Source organism: Ahaetulla prasina, chromosome 10 (assembly GCF_028640845.1).
Source record: "Ahaetulla prasina isolate Xishuangbanna chromosome 10, ASM2864084v1, whole genome shotgun sequence".
Lineage (NCBI taxonomy): Eukaryota > Metazoa > Chordata > Lepidosauria > Squamata > Colubridae > Ahaetulla > Ahaetulla prasina.
In genome coordinates, this window is record NC_080548.1 from 12,934,540 (window position 1) to 12,956,032 (window position 21,493).

At 42.7% G+C, this 21,493-nt stretch overlaps 1 protein-coding gene across 1 annotated transcript in view; it reads right to left on the reverse strand.

Annotated features, from left to right (window-relative positions):
* The window catches only part of RUNX3 (RUNX family transcription factor 3), a 126,503-nt gene that overhangs the window by 81,229 nt on the left and 23,781 nt on the right, over positions 1-21,493 (reverse strand). The window contains exon 3 of the mRNA XM_058195973.1: positions 16,381-16,485. Coding sequence (XP_058051956.1) covers positions 16,381-16,485 — 105 coding nt within the window. The remainder of the gene's footprint in view (positions 1-16,380; positions 16,486-21,493) is intronic.

The following is a 21,493-nucleotide window of genomic DNA, read 5'->3' on the forward strand; positions in this document are numbered from 1 at the left end:
CCCGTTTCTGGCCTTCCTGAACTTTCGGTAGGGCCGTTTTTCACCTTCTCCGAGCCTCTGCACCAGTGGTGGGTTTCAAAATTTTTTACTACCGGTTCTGTGGGCATGCCTTAGTGGGTGTGGCATGGCTTGATGGACATGGCAGGGGAAGGTTACTGCAAAATCCCCATTTCCTCCCAATCAGCTGGGACTTGGGAGGCAGAGAATAGATGGGGGTGGGGCCAGTCAGAATCTTTACTACCGGTTCTCCAAACTACTCAAAATTTCCGCTACCGGTTCTCCAGAACTGGTCAGAACCTGCTGAAACCCACCTCTGCTCGCACACACCCTGTACTTACCTGCATCCAAAATGGGCCGTGTGTCGATTCATGGGGGGGAGGGGGGAGGGGGGCGGGGCCAGCCAGGAGTGGGATTTGGGGGTTCTCTGAACTGCACAGAATCTTACCTAGAGGTTCTCCCGAACCCCTGCGAACCCCCAGCAGCCCATCCTTGCTTCAGAGAGAGGTGATCCTGCATATAACCTGGCCCCGTGCCATGACGGGCTTTAAAGGTGATAACCAATTACTTGAATTGCACCCGGAAGACAACAGAACTGCTTCTATGCTAGAGGTGTAACATGAACGAATGTAGTACCTAATCCCACCATCGATTTGAATAGCTAGAAAAGGGAATCAGATCCATAAAGCCATCTGTCTTTCTGCTCAGCACAATTGCTCATGAAGCTCTTTACCAGCCCTCAATCCAGGTACTTACAGGTAGCCCTTGACTTAACGACCAGTCGCTTCGTAGGAAGTTCTGATGGACCTACCTGAGGGGTATGTATCACTCAGATTTGAAGTTCTGACAATCACTCTCCTCCTTCGCATGACCACACTTAGGTTACTATAACAATTGGGCTACAATCACAAAACTGCATCTGAGCCTTGGTGGTGCAGTGGTTAGAGTGCAGTACTGCAGGCTACTGCAGCTGACTGCTAGCTGCAGTTCAGCAGTTCAAATCTCACCAGGCTCAAGATTGACTCAGCCTTTCATCCTTCTGAGGTGGATAAAATGAGGACCCAGATTGTTGGGGGCAATGGGTTGACTCTATAAATTGCTTAAAGCGGCTTGTAAAGCACTATGAAGTGGTATATAAGTCTAAGTGCTATTGCTTTTGCTATTTATTTTGGGGAATTCACTGGATAAAGCAATTATGCTTCAAAGAATTAGCAGTAAAAGGAAACCAGACAGCTGGGCACACTATCAAAGCTGACCCTAGCCACAGCCTAGAAAAACTCAAAAGAAATAGTGCAAGATTGGAAGATATGGAGAAATCTGACCCATAGAATCACCCAAGTGTCGGACACAATTGAATGAATATTATCGTCATCCTCATCATCACGTAAGAGCTGTAGTGCACAGTGGTCAGAATGCAGTATTGCAAGCTAATTCATTGTTGACAGCCAGCAGTTCGATCCTGACCGGCTCAAGGTTGACTCAGGCTTCCATCCTTCTGAAGTTGATAGAATAAGGTCCCAGATTGTTAGGGGCAATATGCTGATTCTGTAAACTGCTTAGTGAAGGCTGTAAAGCACTATATAAGTCTTAAGTGCTATTGCTATCATCATCATCATCATCATCATCCTATCTTCACAACTGGGTGGCACTTCTGGTTTTCAGCAAAATCACACCCAAAATGCACCCATAGCAAAACCACTCCCACTCCCATTTCGGCAAAACCACACCCATAGCAAACCATTCACTTAAGGACCGCGGCAAAAAGGATCATAAAATTGGGCGGGTCACATGATCAACCTGCTTTACAACCATCATGATTTACATTTGTGATTGGCAGGCTCCATTACAGTCGTAACTTGAGGACTACCTGTAATAAGGTAATATCTGCTCCTTTCTTTAAGCAGGTAGGCAGAAGTGATCTGCCCAATGAGTAAGAGCTGGCATCACAACTGGGAATTTATCAAGTTGGAAGTTTCTGCATTTCCAGAGGGAAAATTCTCATATACGTCTGCATATACTGAAGGAGAGGAAAGTAACTGACTTCTCAAAGTGGGGGGGGGGAAGTGAAAAAATTTGTCAGATTGAGCCGGCATCATAATCAGATAATCTGAATTAACACAGGATGAGTAAGGTGTAGAAAGAGTCCAGAGAAGACCAACAAAGATGATTAGGGGGTCTGGAGGCTAAAACCTATGAAGAATGGTTGCAGGAATTGGGTATGTCTAGTTTAATGAAAAGAAGGACTATGAGAGACATGATAGCAGTCTTCCAATATCTCAGGGGCTGCCACAAAAAAGAGTGGGTCAAATTATTCTCCAAAATACCTGAAGGCAGGACAAAAAGCAATAGGTGGAAACTTATCAAGGAGAGAAGAAACCTAGAATTAAGGAGAAATTTCCTGACAGTGAGAACAATTAATCCTTGGAACAGCTTCCCTTCAGAAGTTGTGGGTGCTCCAACATTGGAAATTTTTAAGAAGAGTACGGACAGCCATTTGTCTGAAATAGTATAGGGTCTTTTCCCTGAGCAGGGGGTTGGACTAGAAGACCTCTAAGGTCCCTTCCAACTCTGTTATTCTGTTATACCAGAAGAGACCCTGCCCAGAAGGAAAAGGAAGAAACATAAACATCCTAAAGTGAAATCATTTTCTTCCTTTCTGCAGAACAGAAGTCTCCCTGTTTGTCTCTTCACACTTAAAAGAATCTTGCTGGAAGGAAAATATCCATATTAATCCGGTCTTTCAGGTATAACAGTAAATATTTTTTATTTTAAAAAATACATGTTATTTCTGGAGTTGTCTTGGCAGTAAACAGACAGTACTTGAGAGTAATTTCTCCATGTTCCTTTTTATTCAACTTATAGATGCAAACTATTCTGGGTCATGTTGGATCCATCATTCTGGGAGTTGAAGTCCAAACATCTCAACATTGCCAAAGTTTAGGAACAATGAGCTAGAGCAGCGATGTCCAACCTTCACAACTTTAAACTTGGTATGGCTGGCTGAGGAATTCTGGGAACTGAAGTCCACAAATCTTAAAGTTGTCAAGTTTGGAGACCGCTAAGCTAGAAGACAAAACTTCACTTTAATAAGGAATTAAAATTATCTGCATCCACTGACCCAAAAGGAAAACTGGCTATGTATTTTAGAAGGACAATTATTAAATGAATAATCATTTGTCTGAAGTGGTGTAGAGTTTCCTGCCTAAGCAGGGGGTTGGACTAGAAGACCTCCAAGGTCTCTTCCAACTCTGTTATTCTATTCTATTCTAAATGCAAGTGGATTTTCATCAGCCTCCTCAAACTCAGGGGGAAGAAGCAACAAATTAAGACCAAAATAGAGCAACTGAATTTTGTTCTGCTATCCTTCAAGGTAGGTTTTTTAAAAAAGTGTGGTTTTCTAACTGAAAGCAGAAAGACCTATATCTGCCAAAGCTGCCGAATTAGCATGGCATCCCTGCATACCTTTTTGCTTGGCTTCCAAAGCAGATTTTTAAAACAAATAAACACTGTGGGATGTTTTGCCAAGTAGTTGTAGAACAAAACCCATAAAATAAATGGCATTTGAATATGGCTAACATTATAGATTGTTATCGGGAACTCTTCGGGCTTCAAACATTCATTTCAAAGATTTTAGTGTCTGCCAGGATTTCCACCTTTCTCTTTGTGTCTGTAAGGAGTTGTAGCTTTCTGCTCATAGGGACTAGCACCTTGCTTTTTTGTTTAGCCTCTTAAAGTTTATCATTCTATCTTTATTTATTTATTTATTTATTTATTTATTTATTTATTATTTGAATTTATATCCCGCCCTTCTCCGAAGACTCAGGGTGGCTTACAATGTGTTAAGCAATAGTCTTCATCCATTTGTATATTATATACAAAGTCAACTTAATTGCCCCCAACAATCTGGGTCCTCATTTTACCTACCTTATAAAGGATGGAAGGCTGATTCAACCTTGGGCCTGGTGGGACTTGAACTTGCAGTAATTGCAAGCAGCTGTGTTAATAACAGACAGACTTAGTCCGTTGAGCCACCAGAGGCCCCTATCTCCTGATGATTACAGAGAAAACAACTAACACGGTCATTTTATAAGCTGGAAACAGAAACAGGGAGAGAACAGCCTGGCCTAGCAAATCTCTTGAGGAAACTGGGACCTTTAACTTCACCTCATTATTCCATAAGTTCCAGAATGGCTGTTTGTCTAATTCAGACATTTTAATATAGCAGGTCATTTTGGAGGAACATATACAGCAGTGGTGGGTTTCAAATTTTTTTACTACGGATTCTGTGGGTGTGGCTTGGTGGGCGTGGCATGACTTGGTGGGCGTGGCAGCGGAAGGATACTGTAAAATCTCCATTCCCACCCCACTCCAGGGGAAGGATACTGTAAAATCTCCATTCCCACCCCACTCCAGGGGAAGGATACTGTAAAATCCCCATTTCCTCCCGATCAGCTGGGACTCGGGAGGCAGAGAATAGATGTGGGCGGGGCCAGTCAGAATCTTTACTACCGGTTCTCCGAACTACTCAAAATTTCCGCTACCACTTCTCCAGAATTGGTCAGAACCTGCTGAAACCCACCTCTGATATACAATATATCACAGAAGTGAGTACACCCCCTCATATTTTGTAAATATTTAAGTATATCTTTTCAAGTGACAACACTGAAGAAATGACACTTGGCTACAATGTAAAGTAGTGAGTATACAGCTTGTATAACAGTGTAAATGTGCCGTCCCCTCAAAATAACGCAACACACAGCCATTAATGTCTAAACTGCTGGCAACAAAAGTGAGCAGCGGTCACCAACTGGTGGTCCATGGACCACTGGTGGTCCGCGAGAAAATTTTGGTGGTCTGCACCAAATTATTTGCATTTTTTATATTGCACTAAATCAGGGGTCCTCAAACTACGGCCCCTGGGCCGGATACATGCAATGAATGTTTATGTTGCTGCAGAGAGTCTCTCCTTTCGGGGTCTTTTTGTGTGGGTCGGAGGGGGGCAGAAATTCCGACTTGGGTTTGCTTCAGTCTCCTGGTCCGGGCTTTGGGCGAAGGCTAGAAGGAAGTGCCTCTGGTGGCGAATAGCCGGAGGGTCTTGTTCCAGTGGGACTGCATCATGGCGTGGAACTGGCTAACCATCTCAGCTCACTGAGCCTCCAGGTGCCGGTACCTGGCCTTGCACTCCCACAGGTCTTCCCTCTGCTTGGAAAGCCTATGCTTGTAGTCCTCAGTGAGGTGCTTCTGCTGAGCCTCCTTCTCGGTGAGATCCAATTTGAACTGAACCAGATGTTTTGCCAACTCTTTCTTGTGCTGGCTGCTTAGCTCCAGCAATTGCTTCCTACTGGAGTCCTAAGGAGCCCGGTTGGGGAGGCAAGGAGTGGGTGGCAGGGGAGGGGTGTGTAAAGGCCGGCAAGGCGCCCCTCGATGTGAGTGACATTGAGTTGGCCACACCCACCTAGCCAGTCATCCGGCAGATCATATTGGTGGTTCTCCAGGCTTAAAGTGGCCAAGGTTGGAGACCCCTGCCCTAGGAGACATAAACACTCCATTCGCCATCTGTATAGACTCTCTGCCTTTTAAAAAAAAGAAGAAAGAAACGAGATGGCATTTAAAGATTTCATGGAGGAGGAAACTGAAAACATGAATCAATTTTAATCTGTGTAATTAACAGATTAACAAACTGATTGCCGATCCAAGCCAAAAAAACAAAACCGCAAAGTGTTGTTAAAGCCGATGTGGCCACCTGGATCTTTCTCCTTTTATCACTGAGCAGAAGCTGCTCACCTTCCTTCTTCTGCAACTCCACCTGTTTCCTCTCTCTTGTGGAACCAGAAGTACTTGGGAGGATTACAATACCGAGGCTGGTTTTGCAAGCCAGGTGCACAGGTGAAAAAGAGTGGGATGGACAGGAGGAAGGCACCAGCTAGGAAATACAAGGAGCATGGCCTTCTTGTTCCTCAAAGTTGTCCATCAAGGGACTTGTGAATTTATCTCTTCCATATCCAGGTATCCAGGCCACTATCTTTTATCACATTCCCTCCAACGTTTTAGTGCCAACATGTTTGTCAAAATTGTCTGGGAGATTAATCTATCAATTCATCACATGGCTCAGAACATTCATTTCTTCTTCAACAGAGTAAATGAGACCATTTGGACAACTCGCCATGGGTCAGGGTCAAGGACTCAGGGTCAAGATCAGGGTCAGAGTTAGGGTTCACTATGGGACAAGAGTTACACCAATATCAAAGAAATAGTGAAATGGAATCATTAAAGGAAGGATGCTAAAAGAAGGACAAAATGAAATGTGAATGACAAATATAAAGGTAAAGGTTCCCCTCGCACATATGTGCTAGTCATTCCCGACTCTAGGGGGTGGTGCTCATCTCTGTTTCAAAGCCGAAGAGACAGCGCTGTCCGAAGACATCTTTGCGGTCATGTGGCCGGCATGACTCAACGCCAAAGGCACACGGAACGCTGTTATCTTCCCACCAAAAGTGGTCCCTATTTTTCTACTTGCATTTTTTACGTGCTTTCGAACTGCTAGGTTAGCAGAAGCTGGGGCAAGTCACGGGAGCTCACTCCATTACGCGGCACTAGGGATTCGAACTGCTAAACAGCCGACCTTTTGATCGACAAGCTGAGTGTCTTAGCCACCACTGAGCCACTGCATCCCTTATGACATTATATATATATATTATTTTAAATAAATTGAATTGTCCTGTGGTGAGTTGTCTCGTGGCAAATTGGCTGTGGTGAGTTGGCCACAGTGCTTGGCCGTGGAAAGGTGGCCATGACAAGTTGGTCATGGCAAGTCAGCTGCGACGAGTTGTCCCATTCCACAACAGATTCCCATTTGAAAATATTTATCCTAGTAGACACAGTCCCATTTCATATGGTTTGGAAGGGCAAGGTGGGTGCCTTAGTGTTCAGCTAAAGGAATGGGCATATATGCTCCAGAATTGAGGACACTTCATTCTACCCAACTGCTTGGATGCAGAACATCCAAAAGAAATAGAGAGAGAGAGCTCACCAATAGAAGATCTTTCCAGCCTCTTCCAGAAATCTTCCACCTTTTATTAAGTCCCTTTTACTATTGATTTGACTGTACCATCAAAAAAAGGTTTTCCTGATGTCCACTCAAAATTGGCCATCTTGTAATGTAAACATAAATTAGAATGACTCCTGTCCTAACAAGTACCAGAAAAGAAGCTTCTACTCTACTCTCATAAGGAGTTGCTTTCCATTCTACAAAACAAGGCACAGGTTTCCTGTCCTTAGCACACCTATTTCAGAGAGAGAAGTCCTGGAAATTCTAGATCACACATCATAATGTTGCTGGGATGGAGAAACACGGTCCTAAATGGTCTTCTCAACCTGATACTTTTGATGTGCTGGGTTGCCTCATTTGCTAAGTTTAAGAAAAGGATTCTGGACATTGAATTCCAAATTGAACTTCTACAAGTCCTAGAATTTCTATAATTAAGTTGGGAAACCATTAAAAACATCATCTAGCTAGGTAACTCCAACAGCTCGTAGACCACAAAAACCACAGGTCTTTCATGCTCATACTCTTTGATGTCTCTCCATTAGCAGCTTTGGAAGGAAAATCCAGAAATATCTCTTTCTGCAGAAAGAGCCTGCCCATGTAGAATGAATGCTGCTGAGTCACTGGCTCATGTCCTCCTCTGTTGTGACTTCTTTGGAGGCTGTAATAATATCCTCTAGACCCTGGGTCTCCAACCTTGGTCCTTTTAAGACTTGTGGACTTCAACTTCCAGACTCCCTCAGCCAGCTAGTGATCAATTTAGCTAATGTCATTCTAGGGTCTTGCCTGATAGCAGCTGATGTGCACACAACTTATTGGTCATCCAGGAGAGGCCAAGAACTAGTGTCTAGAGCAGGGGTCTCCAACCTTGGTCCTTTTAAGACTTGTGGACTGAGGAACTCTGGGAGTTGAAGTTGTGTGCACATCAGCTGCTATCAGGCAAGACCCTAGAATGACATTAGCTAAATTGATCACTAGGAACAACAGATCCAGCTATCATAGAATACTTTACTCAGCTGATCCAACCTCAAACAGGAATAGCTTCAGTGCAATATGGTTGCCACAAGGTTCATTCTACAGTTATCTAACCTCAAGTATAAATTGATGTGTTGCAATTAATATTGGTCAGTGACCACAGGAAAAGGTGATTGATTTTATTCTTAACCCGGAGGCAGTTCTTAACCCTTAACCAGGAAGGGATATGATGGTGTGATCAAATCTCTTGGCTTCAGAAGTTGTGGGAGCTTCATCACTGGAGGCTTTCAAAGAGAGGTTGGGCTGTCATTTGTTGGGGAAGGTGTAGCGTCTCCTGCTTGGGCAGGGGGGTTGGACTAGATGACTTACAAGGTCCCTTCCAACTCTGTTAAATCTATCTATCTAATCTATCTATATCTATCTATCTATCTCTGCAAAGCTACACACTAAAATAATGGAGCTTTGATTGCACCACCCATGGTTATCTTCTTGACTTTTTCAACCATACCCTGTGAGCATCCCCTGATCTGACAGAACATTCAGACAACTGGAATTTGCCTAACTTTTGCAACCAACTCATCCATCGGCCTTCATGGGATCTTGACTGTTTTTGAGACTAAGGGGTGTTTACAGGCTAAATTTGAAAAAAATAAAGATGGCAGCCCTGATGGTGCACTCAAAATTCTGCAGCATGACACACTTTAAAAAAAAAGAAGAACAGTGGAATTTTGATTGTACCATCCACGGTGTCAAGGTTCCAGAAATACCTCTTCTGCGTAAAAGAAACTCAGAGACATTTCTTTTCCAGAGTTCTTTACTAGCATGAGGAGACTGGCACACGATGAGTGCAATTCCAAAACTGAAGTTCCGGATTCTTTTCCCCAGTTATACAAACCCCAAGAGTCCCATCCCCCTGACCCCTTTGATGGTCACATGGTCCCACGTTCTCCCAGTCCATTCGAATATCTTCTTGCCACTCTTCCTGCAGATGTGAACCCCATCCGACCTTGACCGTCTGAAGAATGTTACCATACCCCTCAGCCCCCCTCCTTCCCCTCAGGGGAAAAATGTGGCAGCGTCTGGAAACCTAAAGTCTAATATGGTTTCCAGGCCTGACAGGCGTCCCCTCTTGGAAAAGAAGCTATATCCCAGGAAAGAAAACAAAGAGTCGATAAAGAAGAGTGTCAGTGGTCCACACTTCCCTTCTACCCCCCCCTCCCCTCTCCAAGAGGTTTCTTAGGTTTGTCAGGGAAAGTGTCGTGAAATTGTTTAATCAAATTGTCCGCATTTAGTTTCCAACTTTTGACCCAAGTAGATTCAGATAATGGATATCCCTTCCAGTGGACTAAATATTGTAATTGACCTCTATATAGTCTAGACACACGGTTGTCTTCTTGATTTTTTCAGCCATACCCTGTGAGCAACCCTTGATCTGACAGTACATTCAGACAACTGGAATGAGGATAAAGAAAGATACTGAAGAGATCCAAGGCTGGAAACAAAGATTCCCACTAGTCATTTAAATCAGCCTGATCTTAGCCAACTTGTGGTTGTGGAAGATCTTAGCCAACTTGTGGTTGTGGAAGTGACCCAGCACCACAATGTGGCTGGATGATTCCATGAATTCCCACCAAATCCTGCGAGGAAAAAGAGAGGAAATGGATAGAGTAAAGGGGAGGGCTATGATACCAATTTTTTTTACCTACAAAATGGAGGATGTGGGTTTAAATTAGAGAAGGCAAATTTTTATTTATTTATTTATTTATTTATTTATTTGATTTCTATACCACCCTTCTCCCAAAGGACTCAGGGCAGTTTACAGCCTGATAAAACACAATTATACATATAATATAAAAATTTAAAAAACCTATTAGAAAACTAATTCAATTTGGCCGAATTTAAAACTTAAAAAACAGTAATAAAACTATAATAAACCCCTATTAAAATTAGTATTACTTCAAGCCAGCCCTGAGCGGTAGAACAAAAACGTCTTCAACATGCGACGAAAGGTCCAGAGGTCAGGGAGTTATCGTAACCCTGGAGGTAGCTCATTCCAGAGGCAGGTGCCCCCACAGAGAAGGCCCTCCCCCCTCGACATTGTTTGACTGATGGCACCCTGAGGAGGCCCTCCCTATGGGAGTGCACAGGTCGATGGGAGACTATTGGTGGTAGCAGGCGGTCCCATAAATAACCCGGTCCTATGCCATGGAGCGCTTTAAAGGTGGTAACCAACACCTTGAATTGCACCCGGAAGACCACAGGAAGCCAGTGCAGCTTGCGCAGGAGAGGTGTTACATGGGAGCCTCGAGTTGCTCCCTCTATCACCCGTACAGCCGCGTTCTGGACCAACTGGAGCCTCCAGGTGCTCTTCATGGGGAGCCCCATGTAGAGAGCATTGCAGTAGTTTAGGCGGGAAGTGACGAGGGCATGAGTGACCGTGCATAGGGAATCCCGGTCTAGAAAGGGGCGCAACAGTCAGCGATTCAATTCTGATTGAAAGTTGGAAAAAAGTCCAAGTTCAACTGTAGAAGCGAGGACCAAAAGAGAGGAAGATCTTCTGTTCACTGGGCATGTTCAAGAGACTGTGATCTATCAGGGATCCTTGAAATTGGATTCCTGCATTGGGAAGAAGGATGAGCTAGACCAGGAGTCTTCAACCTTGGCAACTTTAAGACTTGTGGACTTCAGCTGGCTGAGGAATTCTGGGAGTTGAAGTCCACAAGTCTTAAAGTTGCCAAGGTTGGGAAGCCCTGAGCTAGATGGTCCCAAGTGTCCCCTTCCATTACATATGATGTCATGAAAAATACACCTTTTCCAAATACCAAGTTTAGTTTGCCTGAAAACAGCAATTCAAGGAATCAAACAGAGGAACTCTGGGAGTGATTTACACGCATGTGTGAATCTGGCTCATTGCTGCAACCACGGAGGCTTCTCAATTTCTTTTTGTCTGGGTGTGGTTGCTGCTGCCTCCCAAAAGCCCTGTTCTAGAGCCAATTGCAAAATTTCAGTCTGTAGGGAGACACGAAAGATGAGGGAGGGGGAAAAAAATCTGGCATATAAACATACAGATAATTCGCCCACAAGTTTAAACTGCCAGAAACTTGTCAAATTAGAGCTGGCAAATCTCACATCCAGCGTCTAATCAGCCTATCACAGAAATCTTTAATTTCCGTCCTCTGTTGAAATGCAGAAGAGGAGTTGAGGATGATTCACTACACAGGCTGGTCCTTCATTTATAATTATGCTAAGTGCACTTACTCAGGGGTGGCTATGCAGATGTAGGGTAAGTCAATGGCCTTTAAAAGATGGCCACAAAAGGCCTTCCCTGGTACTCAGACTCTGGAAAGGGTCTTGGGCCTTAGCTGAGTCCTGCATGACCACCCTTGGTTGAGTTCACACAACATGCTTAGTCCTTAACTTGGGAATGTACACCTCCCCACTCCATTTTCCAAGGTAAGAATGGCCAAGGCAGGAGAAAGCAACAGTAATTTCACTCTGGAAGTGAAATGAACAGAGGAAAGGAAAGGAAAGGAAAGGAAAGGAAAGGAAAGGAAAGGAAAGGAAAGGAAAGGAAAGGAAAGGAAAGGAAAGGAAAGGAAAGGAAAGGAAAGGAACAGAGAAGGGAAGGAAAGGAAAGGAACAGAGAAGGGAAGGGAAGGGAAGGGAAGGGAAGGGAAGGAAAGGAAAGGAAGGGAAGGGAAGGGAAGGGAAGGGAAGGGAAGGGAAGGGAAGGAAGGGAAGGGGGAAAGGAAAGGAAAGGAAAGGAAAGGAAAGGAAGGGAAGGGAAGGGAAGGAAAGGGAAGGAAAGGAAAGGAAAGGAAGGGAAGGGAAGGGAAGGAAAGGAAAGGAAAGGAAAGGAAAGGAAAGGAAAGGAACAGAGAAGGGAAGGAAAGGAAAGGAAAGGAAAGGAAAGGAACAGAGAAGGGAAGGAAAGGAAAGGAAAGGAAAGGAAAGGAAAGGAAAGGAAAGGAAAGGAAAGGAAAGGAAAGGAAAGGAAAGGAACAGAGAAGGAAAGGAAAGGAAAGGAAAGGAAAGGAAAGGAACAGAGAAGGGAAGGGAAGGGAAGGGAAGGGAAGGGAAAGGGCAAATGAAAGGAAGGAAGGAAGGAAGGAAGGAAGGAAGGGCAAATGAAAGAAAAAGCAAATGAAAGAAAGCAAATGAAAGAAAGAGCAAATGAATGAATGAAAGAAAGAAAATGAAAGAATGAAAGAAAGAGAAAATGAAAGAAAATGAAAGAGAGAGAGAGAGAGAGAAAGAAAGAAAGAAAGAAAGAAAGAAAGAAAGAAAGGGCAAATGAATGAAAAAAGAGCAAATGAAAGAAAGAAAGAAAGAGCAAATGAATGAAAGAAAATAAATATGGTCTGAAAAGTAAAAAAGGTGGGCTAAACAATAATGTTTTCCTGATTTCTGAAGAGGCCAAATGCGAGAGCTGGGAGGAGCCAATTTTCATTGTTTAAGGGCTTCAAAGGAATGTCTTGCACTACCAATCCCATCAACCGTCTCCATGCTACCTGGGGCTGATGGGGATTTCTAGTCAGAACAATTGCACGTGTTTAAGCTATCCTGCTTTTAGCTCTTTAACTTTGAAAACTTGGCTCATCTTGCAAGCTCTGGGGTCCTCATCTGCCTGGTGGCCACACATAACAACCCTGCCTCTGTGGCAGAACTCTGAGCATGGAACTCTCTGCCTCATGACAATAATTTCCTTTTGGGGGAGTGTATATAGAATAGAATAGAATAGAATAGAATTTTTTTATTGGCCAAGTGTGATTGGACACACAAGGAATTTGTCTTGGTGCATATGCCCTCAGTGTACATAAAAGAAAAGATACGTTCATCAAGGTACATTTACAACACAAATGATGGTCAATATATCAATATAAATCATAAGGATATGCTGCTGGTAACTGAAAACATTATTATTTTCAACAACCTTTTGCTTCCATTATTTCACTAAACTTATTAAAGTTTGGATTTTTTCCTTTGGATAGTTAGCTGATGCTCCTAGAGAGTTTTTGTGATAATGGCCATTATTTTTTGTTACCTTTCCACTGATTTGTTTAAGTAACCTGGTTAGCTGTTCTGACTCTCTTTTCTGAAGGCAACAACAGAGTTTTTAATATATATAAATCAGGGGTGAAATCCAGCAGGTTCTGACAGGTTCTGGAGAACCGGTAGCGGAAATTTTGAGCAATTCGGAGAATCGGTAGCAGAAATTTTGAGTAGTTCAGAGAACCAGTAAATACCACCTCTGGCTGGCCTCAGAGTGGGGTGGGAATGGAGATTTTGCAATATCCTTCCCCCAAGAGTGGGGTGGAAATGGAGATTTTTCAGTATCCTTCCCCTGAAGTAGGGTGGGAATGGAGATTTTGCAGTATCCATCCCCTTCCCCACCTACCAAGCCATGCCTACCAAGCCACACCCACCAAGCCACACAACACCCAACAAGCCACGCCCACAGAACCAGTAGTAAAAAAAATTGGATCTCACCACTGATATAAATCACATCAATATTGGTAAGCAAAACTCAACTTTTAGTGAACTTTCTCCAAAGCAAGACCAAACTTGGGTAAATATAACCACCTTATTGCTTAGAACAGGGCATTGAGATTGAGCATTAAATACAATCAGGGAAACAAACACACGGCTTATGCTGAAGACACCTTGGTGGATCATAAATTCAGTTTTTGCTACCCCATCTTTCCTGCTCTAAAATAATAGAATACAGTTCTGGAGATTGAGCTTGGACTAAGTTTAACAGGTAGCGGATGACTTACCCCATCCCTATGGTTTTATTATTCATTAATGTTTAAATCAAATTTCCATGGCTGCCCATCTCGCCAAAAACAACTCTGGATGGTATACAACAATCTATTTTCCTTGAATTCACAACACAGAGGCTGTATTCACACAACACATTCAGCTTGGTTTTACAAAGTAGGAGGAAAGCTCTGTTAGCCCAGGATGGCCAAAAAAAATTAAAAAATCAGGAGTTTGATAACATTTATCTGATTTACAAAAGCATATACTTTTTAATAACATTGTGAGTCAGAGAAGGTGCTACAGGACTCCTATTTAACCTGGTTATGGAGGCCGATGTGTAGATTTAACAATTCGCTTAATCAAAATTTAACCAAAAGGTTAGCACAGCTCTTTAAACCACAAGAAAACTAACCCAGATTCACTCTAGTCTAGCCCATGTTTTACCTGCAGCTGCAATGTTTCTAACTGACCTGGTTAAGCACGTGGGGTGAAAAGAGAGTAAAAGAACATTTTAAAATATATTGTCAAAAAATATAATATTCTGCTCTACCCCAGAACGAGTTAATGAATACATTTTCAACCTTCTCTCACAACGTGGTGTTTATTTGCAAGAAGAGCATTGGGAAAACGGAAGCACTTTTTAAAAAATTGCGAAGATGAGTTAATTGAATTTTAAATGTGAACCGTCACAGTCCCAAGAGTATTTAAGAGGGAGTCAAGCTTATAATTTAGGAATTATTTTAGATTATGATTGTTAGTTTTGATACCCTGCATTTTGTTCTGGGAAGTCGGGGTGGGGGGTGGGGGGTATGGGGGAGGGGAATTGGGGGGTTGAGGCTAGAGATGGAGTGATGGTTAATGTACAGGGATTATTGAAGATGTATAAATATAATTAATGCAGGGTCGGGTCTGCCCAGTTACCATTTTAGAACGGTGGGGAGGGAGAAAAGAGAGAGTAGGAGGTAGGAAAGAGGAGAAGAGGAAGGAAGAGGGGTAGAAGAGGGAGAAGGAAGGTGTAGGGTGGAGGGAGGAGAGGATGTAGATAAGAGAAGGAGAGGAAGGTCTGGAAAGTAAAAGAAGGTAGAAGAGGGAAGAGTGTTAAAAAGTGGGGTGGTGACTGGGCAGGCCCGACTAATTGTATATAACTGTACATTGGATGAGTTGTTCGACATGATTGTAAAAATAAAACTTTTTTATGAAAAAAAAAAAAAAAGAGGGAGTCAAGCTACTCTGCAAAGCAGCTGAAGACAGGAGAAGAAGCCATGGATGGGAACTCATCAAGGAGAGAAGCAACCTAGAACTAAGGAGAAATTTCCTGACAGTGAGAAAAATTAATCAGTGGAACGACTTGCCTCCAGAAGTTGTGAATGCTCCGACACTGGAGGTTTTTAAGAAGAGATTGGACAGCCATTTGACTGCCTGACTAGAAGACCTCCAGAGTCCCTTCCAACTCTACTATTCTGTTGTTGTTCTGTTGAGATACAACATTCAAGAGTGAGTTTGCCTTTTGGGAATAGGTTCACAAGTCATGCTTTGGGGAGACTCTAAAATAGCAATGCACAACATAGTCATAGCCAGAATGTCCTATTTTTTCCCTAGATAAGGGGCAGCTTTCTTGGGACCCACCTTCCTCTCAAGCCATGCTAAATTAATTTTAGGGCTCCTATGATCTCTCATTTCTGTGAGATTCACAATTCTGCACTGATATTCTGGGTAACACAATTGTGCACTGATGCTCTGGATACGGGATTCAAAAGTCCATGCATTTTAAAGCCTTCATTCTTCCAAACCTGGTTTAAAACTACCTATCTGCATCAATGTTAAGGCATACCCATAAGTCATCATACAGGTAATCCTCAACTAACAACCATTCATTTAGTGACCATTCAAATTTACAACAGCACTGAAAAAAGTGACTGACAACCTGTCCTCACACTTATAACAATTGCAGCATCCCCACAATCGTGCAATCAAAGTTTGTGTGCTTGGCAACCAGCGTTATACTCATGGTAACTGCAGCATCCTGGAGTCACGTGACTGCCATTTGCGACCTTCCCACAAACAAAGTTGGCTTCCAACAAACAAAGTTGGCTTCCAACAAACAAAGTCAATGAGGAAAGACAGATTCACTTAATGAATGCATGATTCGCTTAACAAATTCAGTGTTTGACTTAACAACCAGGCCAAAAAAAAAAAGGTCATAAAATCAGCCATGACTCATTGAACAACCAGCTTGCTTAGCAATGAAAATTCTGACCTTAGTTGTGGTCATAAATCCAGGATAACCTGTACTCATCTCCCATCCTACATTCTGCTGCATCCCAACCAAATCCCAACCACTGAATTGGGTACATCCCCACCCAATTCAGTGATTCCCACTGGCCACCCTGGTTGCATTTTCTCCCCCAGCAGGACCCTCCATTGGAGATTATGATGGTGGTGGTCTCAGAAATACCAACAAGAAGCACGTTTTAACATTTCAGCAATGACATCTGTCAGTGACATCTACTTAATCCAATTTGGCCACCAAGAGGATGGACGCAAAGAGTGAACCCAAGAATAGATACCAATTTCCTTTCAGAAAATAAGAGTTCACTTACTTCTCGGTTCTCGGGGCCCATCGACGGTCACTTTAATGGCCCGGTGATATGTAGCGACCTGTGTAGGGTTGGTGAAGACTGTGATGGTCAGCGTAAAGCTTTTTCCTTTAAAAGAAATAGCAAAGAGAGGAAATCAGAAGGGGAAAAGGCGGCATGAATTTAGGAACTGATAGTATCCTCTTTAGTAAAGTACATAGTTCTATTTTTTTTTTTTTAAAAACTATAACAAAATAGGATAGACCTGTGATAGCGAACATATGGCATGCATGCCACAGGTGGCATGTGTAGCCATATCAGTGGGCACGTGAGCTCAGCTCCAGAGCGCATGTGCATGCCGGCTAGCTGATTTTCAGGCCTTCTGGGCCCACCAGAAGTAGGGAAATAGGCTGTTTCCTGCCTCTGGAGGGCCTTGGTTGGGAAGGCCCGTTTTTTGCTCTCCCCAGCCTCCAGAGCCTTTCTAGGAGTCTGGGGAGGACGAAAATGGCCTTCCCCCACATTCTGGAGGCCCTCCGGAGGCCGAAAACGGCCCGTTTCTCCCCCACCCACAGCTCCTGGCAAAAAGGTTAGCCATCACTAGGATAGACTAACAAAATTCCTGTTCTGCATAGAAAAGTTACTTATCCACGTTGCATTTCCAAGCTGATCTGAAATTGAGACCTTCTTGTTGACAATTTTGATTCTCAAGCTGACATCTAGAAGGACACAATATCCATCACGTGATACTGTGTCCTATAAATCTTACAATAAGCTCAACCTTGAACAATGCTACTTCAACTGTATGTATTGAGGTATTTGCTAACCTTGTGTACACATTCACGTAACGTTCTTATTTTTTGGGTGGGAGGGGGCAGGAATGCCTTTGATCAGACTTGACACCCGGTAACTGCCTGGACAAGTCCCTGCAGTTTTGTTGGCAGGACTTTTTAAAGTGGTTTTGCCTTGCCTATTCTTCCAAGGTCATTTTGCCCCGTTTTACGACCTTTCTTGCCACAGTTGTTAAGTGAATCACTGCAGTGGTTAAATTAGTACCCTGTTTCCCCTAAAACAAGACATCCCCTGATAATAAGCCCAATCGGCCTTTTGAGCGCATGCACTAAAATAACCCCCTTGAAAATAAGCCCTCCCCCAAAAATAAGTCCTCCCTGAAAATATTTAAATGCATGCGCAGCCGGTCCCCGCCATTTTCTCTGGTTAAGGTTAGGGCAAGGGTCTGCAAACTTGGCTCTTTTAAGACTTGTGGACTTCAACTCCCAGCAAAGCTGGCTGAGGAACTCTGGGAGTTGAAGTCCACAAATCTTAAAAGAGCCAAGTTTGCAGACTCCTGGGTTAGGGAGACAGAGCTGGAAATCAGGTAAGATGGCAAGAGGAGCCCCGTCTTGCTCCACATCTCCCAAAATAGTAAGACCTCCCCGAAAATTAGGTCAAGCGCTTACTTCAGGGTTCAAAAAAATATAAGACAGGGTCTTATTTTCAGGGGAACACGGTAACACGGTGGTTAAGTGGATCTTGCTTTCCCGCATTGACTTTGACCAAACTTTTTGACCAAAAGTGATCATGTGACCCACCCACCCCCAGGACTCTGCAAACGTCATAAATAGGAGTCAGTTGCCAAGCATCTGAATTTTGATCATGTGACCATGGGGATGCAGCAACAGTCGTCAGTGTGAAAGTCATCTTTTTTTCAGTGCTGTTGTACCTTTGAATGGTCACTAAATGAACAGTTGTAAGTTGAGGACTGCCTCTGTCTGGATTGGTGCTGCTCCAAAGCATAATACTGTATAGAAAGTCCATTTTTCAATGTATGATTAAGCTGTGGCTATCTCTGGCTCTTACTGCAATTTCCCAAGGTCGAGCTCTCAGAAAACATTATTGAGATGAGAGCTACTTTTGTGGTTAAAGGCACCAGGCTAGAAAGCAAGAGACCATGAATTCAAGTCCTGCCTAAGCCACGAAAGCCAACTGGGTGACTTTAAGTTAACCGCTCACTCTTTCTCTCTCTCTCAGCCCAACCCACCTCACAGGGTTGTTGTTGTTTTGGGGAAAATAGGAGGAGGGAGGTGTTTTGGATATGTTCATTGCCTTGAGTTATGTGTAAAAATAATAACGGCAAGATACAAATAAAAACCGTATTTTAATAAAAAAGTAAAGGTTCCCCTCGCACATACGTGCTAGTTGTTCCCAACTCTAGGGGGCGGTGCTCATCTCCGTTTCAAAGCCGAAGAGCCAGCGCTGTCCGGAGACGTCTCCGTGGTCATGTGGCCGGCATGACTCAACGCCAAAGGCGCACGGAACGCTGTTCCCTTCCCACCAAAGGTGGTCCCTATTTTTCTACTTGCATTTTTTACCTGCTTTCGAACTGCTAGGTTGGCAGAAGCTGGGACAAGTAACGGGAGCTAGGGATTCGAACCGCTGAACTGCCGACCTTTCGATCGACAAGCTCAGTATCTTAGCCACTGAGCCACCACATCCCAATTTTAATATTTTAATAGAGAAGAGTTAATATTTTCCCATTTGGACCACTCAATAAAAAGGTGCTGTAAATGGATGAATAGCCATCTCATTATCTTTTGATAAAATATTTCTTTTAACATAACCAAGCAATAACTCCATTAAATTCAGGGTTACCATGCACTTGTTTATCCTTTCAGTTTTACTAGTAATAATAATGTTCCAATCAGCCTTTCTCTCATATTTGCTAACACGAAATGTATCTTTCCCTCACGGGTTATAATTTCAACATTTATTTTTTAGCCCCAAATGTAATTCTACCTGTCTGTCTGTCTATATGTCTGTTTTGTCCTTAGAATTTGCTCCACAAAGGATTTGGATAGTATTCAACCACAAATACAAGCAAAAACGAACAAACTCCAACCACATCACATTAAATCCAGCACCAGAAAGCAAAAACAACCCCAGGAGGCCCTCACTTGTGAGTTTCTACACACCGCCACTAAATTTTATCACAAACTTTTTTAAAATAATAACATTTCTTTGATTTATGCAATAAATGTTTTCTATATCTAAGTTAAAACTCTATGCAAATCCCAATACAAATTTGTTGCCATTTCATTTGTCAGGATATATTTTGGTGATTCTAAATTATCCATCAAATTGTAAAACTGACCTAGTTTTTCTTCCATCCATGTTAGACAGACGATACTGTTTCAGATTTTGTCTCTTTCTTAGATAAAATACGTTTCCCTAAAATATATATTAGCTGAGTTTAATTTGGATCATGGTGTAAATAAGATTGCCAGTATCTCTTATCTCCAATTAATTCTGTGCAGGGTACTTTACTTTACTTTACTCTTTACACTTTACTTTTTACTCTTTACTTTACTGTTCTCTTTACTCTTTACTCTTTACTCTACTCTTTACACTTTATTTTACTTTACTTTACTTTACTTTACTTTATTTTATTTTATTTTATTTGCCAGCCTCCTTTCTTTTGATCTTGATTTTTCATTTCTTCCTGTTGCAGTACGGGACAGTTAGAGGAATTTGTTTCGGGTCAGAGAAAACATAATATTTATTTCATCACTTTCAAAATTAATGCTTGAGGATTTTATTTAACAAATATGAGCTAGTATTGAGTAATGTTTTCATTACATTAGAGGAGCCAGAGATTTTCCCAACTGAATAAAACATAAATATAAATTATGCTCATAATACTTCTTTTTATGTATGGAAAACTTCCTGTTTTTATAGAATCGTCTCAAGTTTATCTGCAAATCTTTCTTTTTCTTCTACCCCACAAGAATGTGGCTGTTTCTTTTGGCTCATTAATTATAATAATAGATGAGGATACCTTAAAATAAGTGAGTAGGACATTCTTTGCAGTCGCTATTTCCTCATCTAGGAAATGTTTTGATTGAAAGGGCATTCATTCCGAACTTATACTCTACCACAGTGTTTCTTAACCTGGACTGGTTTCTGAGGTGTGGACTTCAACACCCAGAATTCCCCAGCCAGCAAGGCTGGCTAGGGAATTCTGGGAGTTGAAGTCCACACCCCAGAAACCAGTCCTGATTGAGAAATATTGCTCTATCACTTTCCTGGGCGACCCCTCCATGTCTGACAGGGAGTTCAGCAAATTCCAGATGTCTGACTCATCTTCCAAGATAGTTTTCATTTCTGTGGCTTTGTGGTTTCCAGGTGTACACATAGATCTTTCTTGAACGTTCAAACTGCAAATGTGAGGAAAGTGCCCCGGAGTCATCGGGAAACCTTCTCTACCTTTAGAACAAGGAGAGTTCTGATGAATCTGAAGGCAATTGAGCTCCTACAACCCTGACTTCAAACCACATAATCCTGGCCTCCTTTGCTGAATAGATACTCAACAACTGCCGGTTGGAGGTGGAGTTATAGCCAGGTTGGCTGGCGAACCAGGGATTGTGGTCAAACAGAAGAAGTTGATAATGAGACTGGTTAGTTTTGAGCCAGGGTGGCGCAGTGGTTAGAACGCAGTACTGCAGGCTACTTCTGCTGACTGCCGTCTGCCTGCAATTTGGCAGTTTGAATTTCACCAGGCCCAAGGTTGACTCAGCCTTCCATCCTTCCGAGATCGGTAAAATGAGGACCCAGATTATTGGGGGCAATAAGCTGACTCTGTAAATCAGGGGTTTCCAACCAAGAGGGCTGTAAAAGCACTATGAAGCGGTATATGTCTAAATACTATTGCTATTTGCCAGCATTTTAGATCAAACCGAGCCCACTTTTATCTTAGCATATGAAGAATGGTTGCAGAAATTGGATGTGGCTAGTCTGGGGAGGAAGGACTAGGGGTGACATGATAGCAGTGTTCTGGTATTTGTCGCATAGAAGGGGGGGTCTGATTTTACTACCTTTTGTCATGGTTGTTAAATGAATCATTGCAGTTGTTAAGAGAATCATGGGGGTTGTTAAGTTAATCCAGCTTCCCCCTTTGACTTTGCTTCTTGGAAGTGGCTGGGAAGGTCACAAATGATTATCACATGACCCCGGAATATTGAAACCATCGGAAACACATGCTAATTGCCAAATGCACAAATTTTGGTCATGTGACTATGGAGATGCTGCAACAGTTGTAAGTGTGAAGCCTGGTCATAAGTCACATTTTTATTACTATTGTATT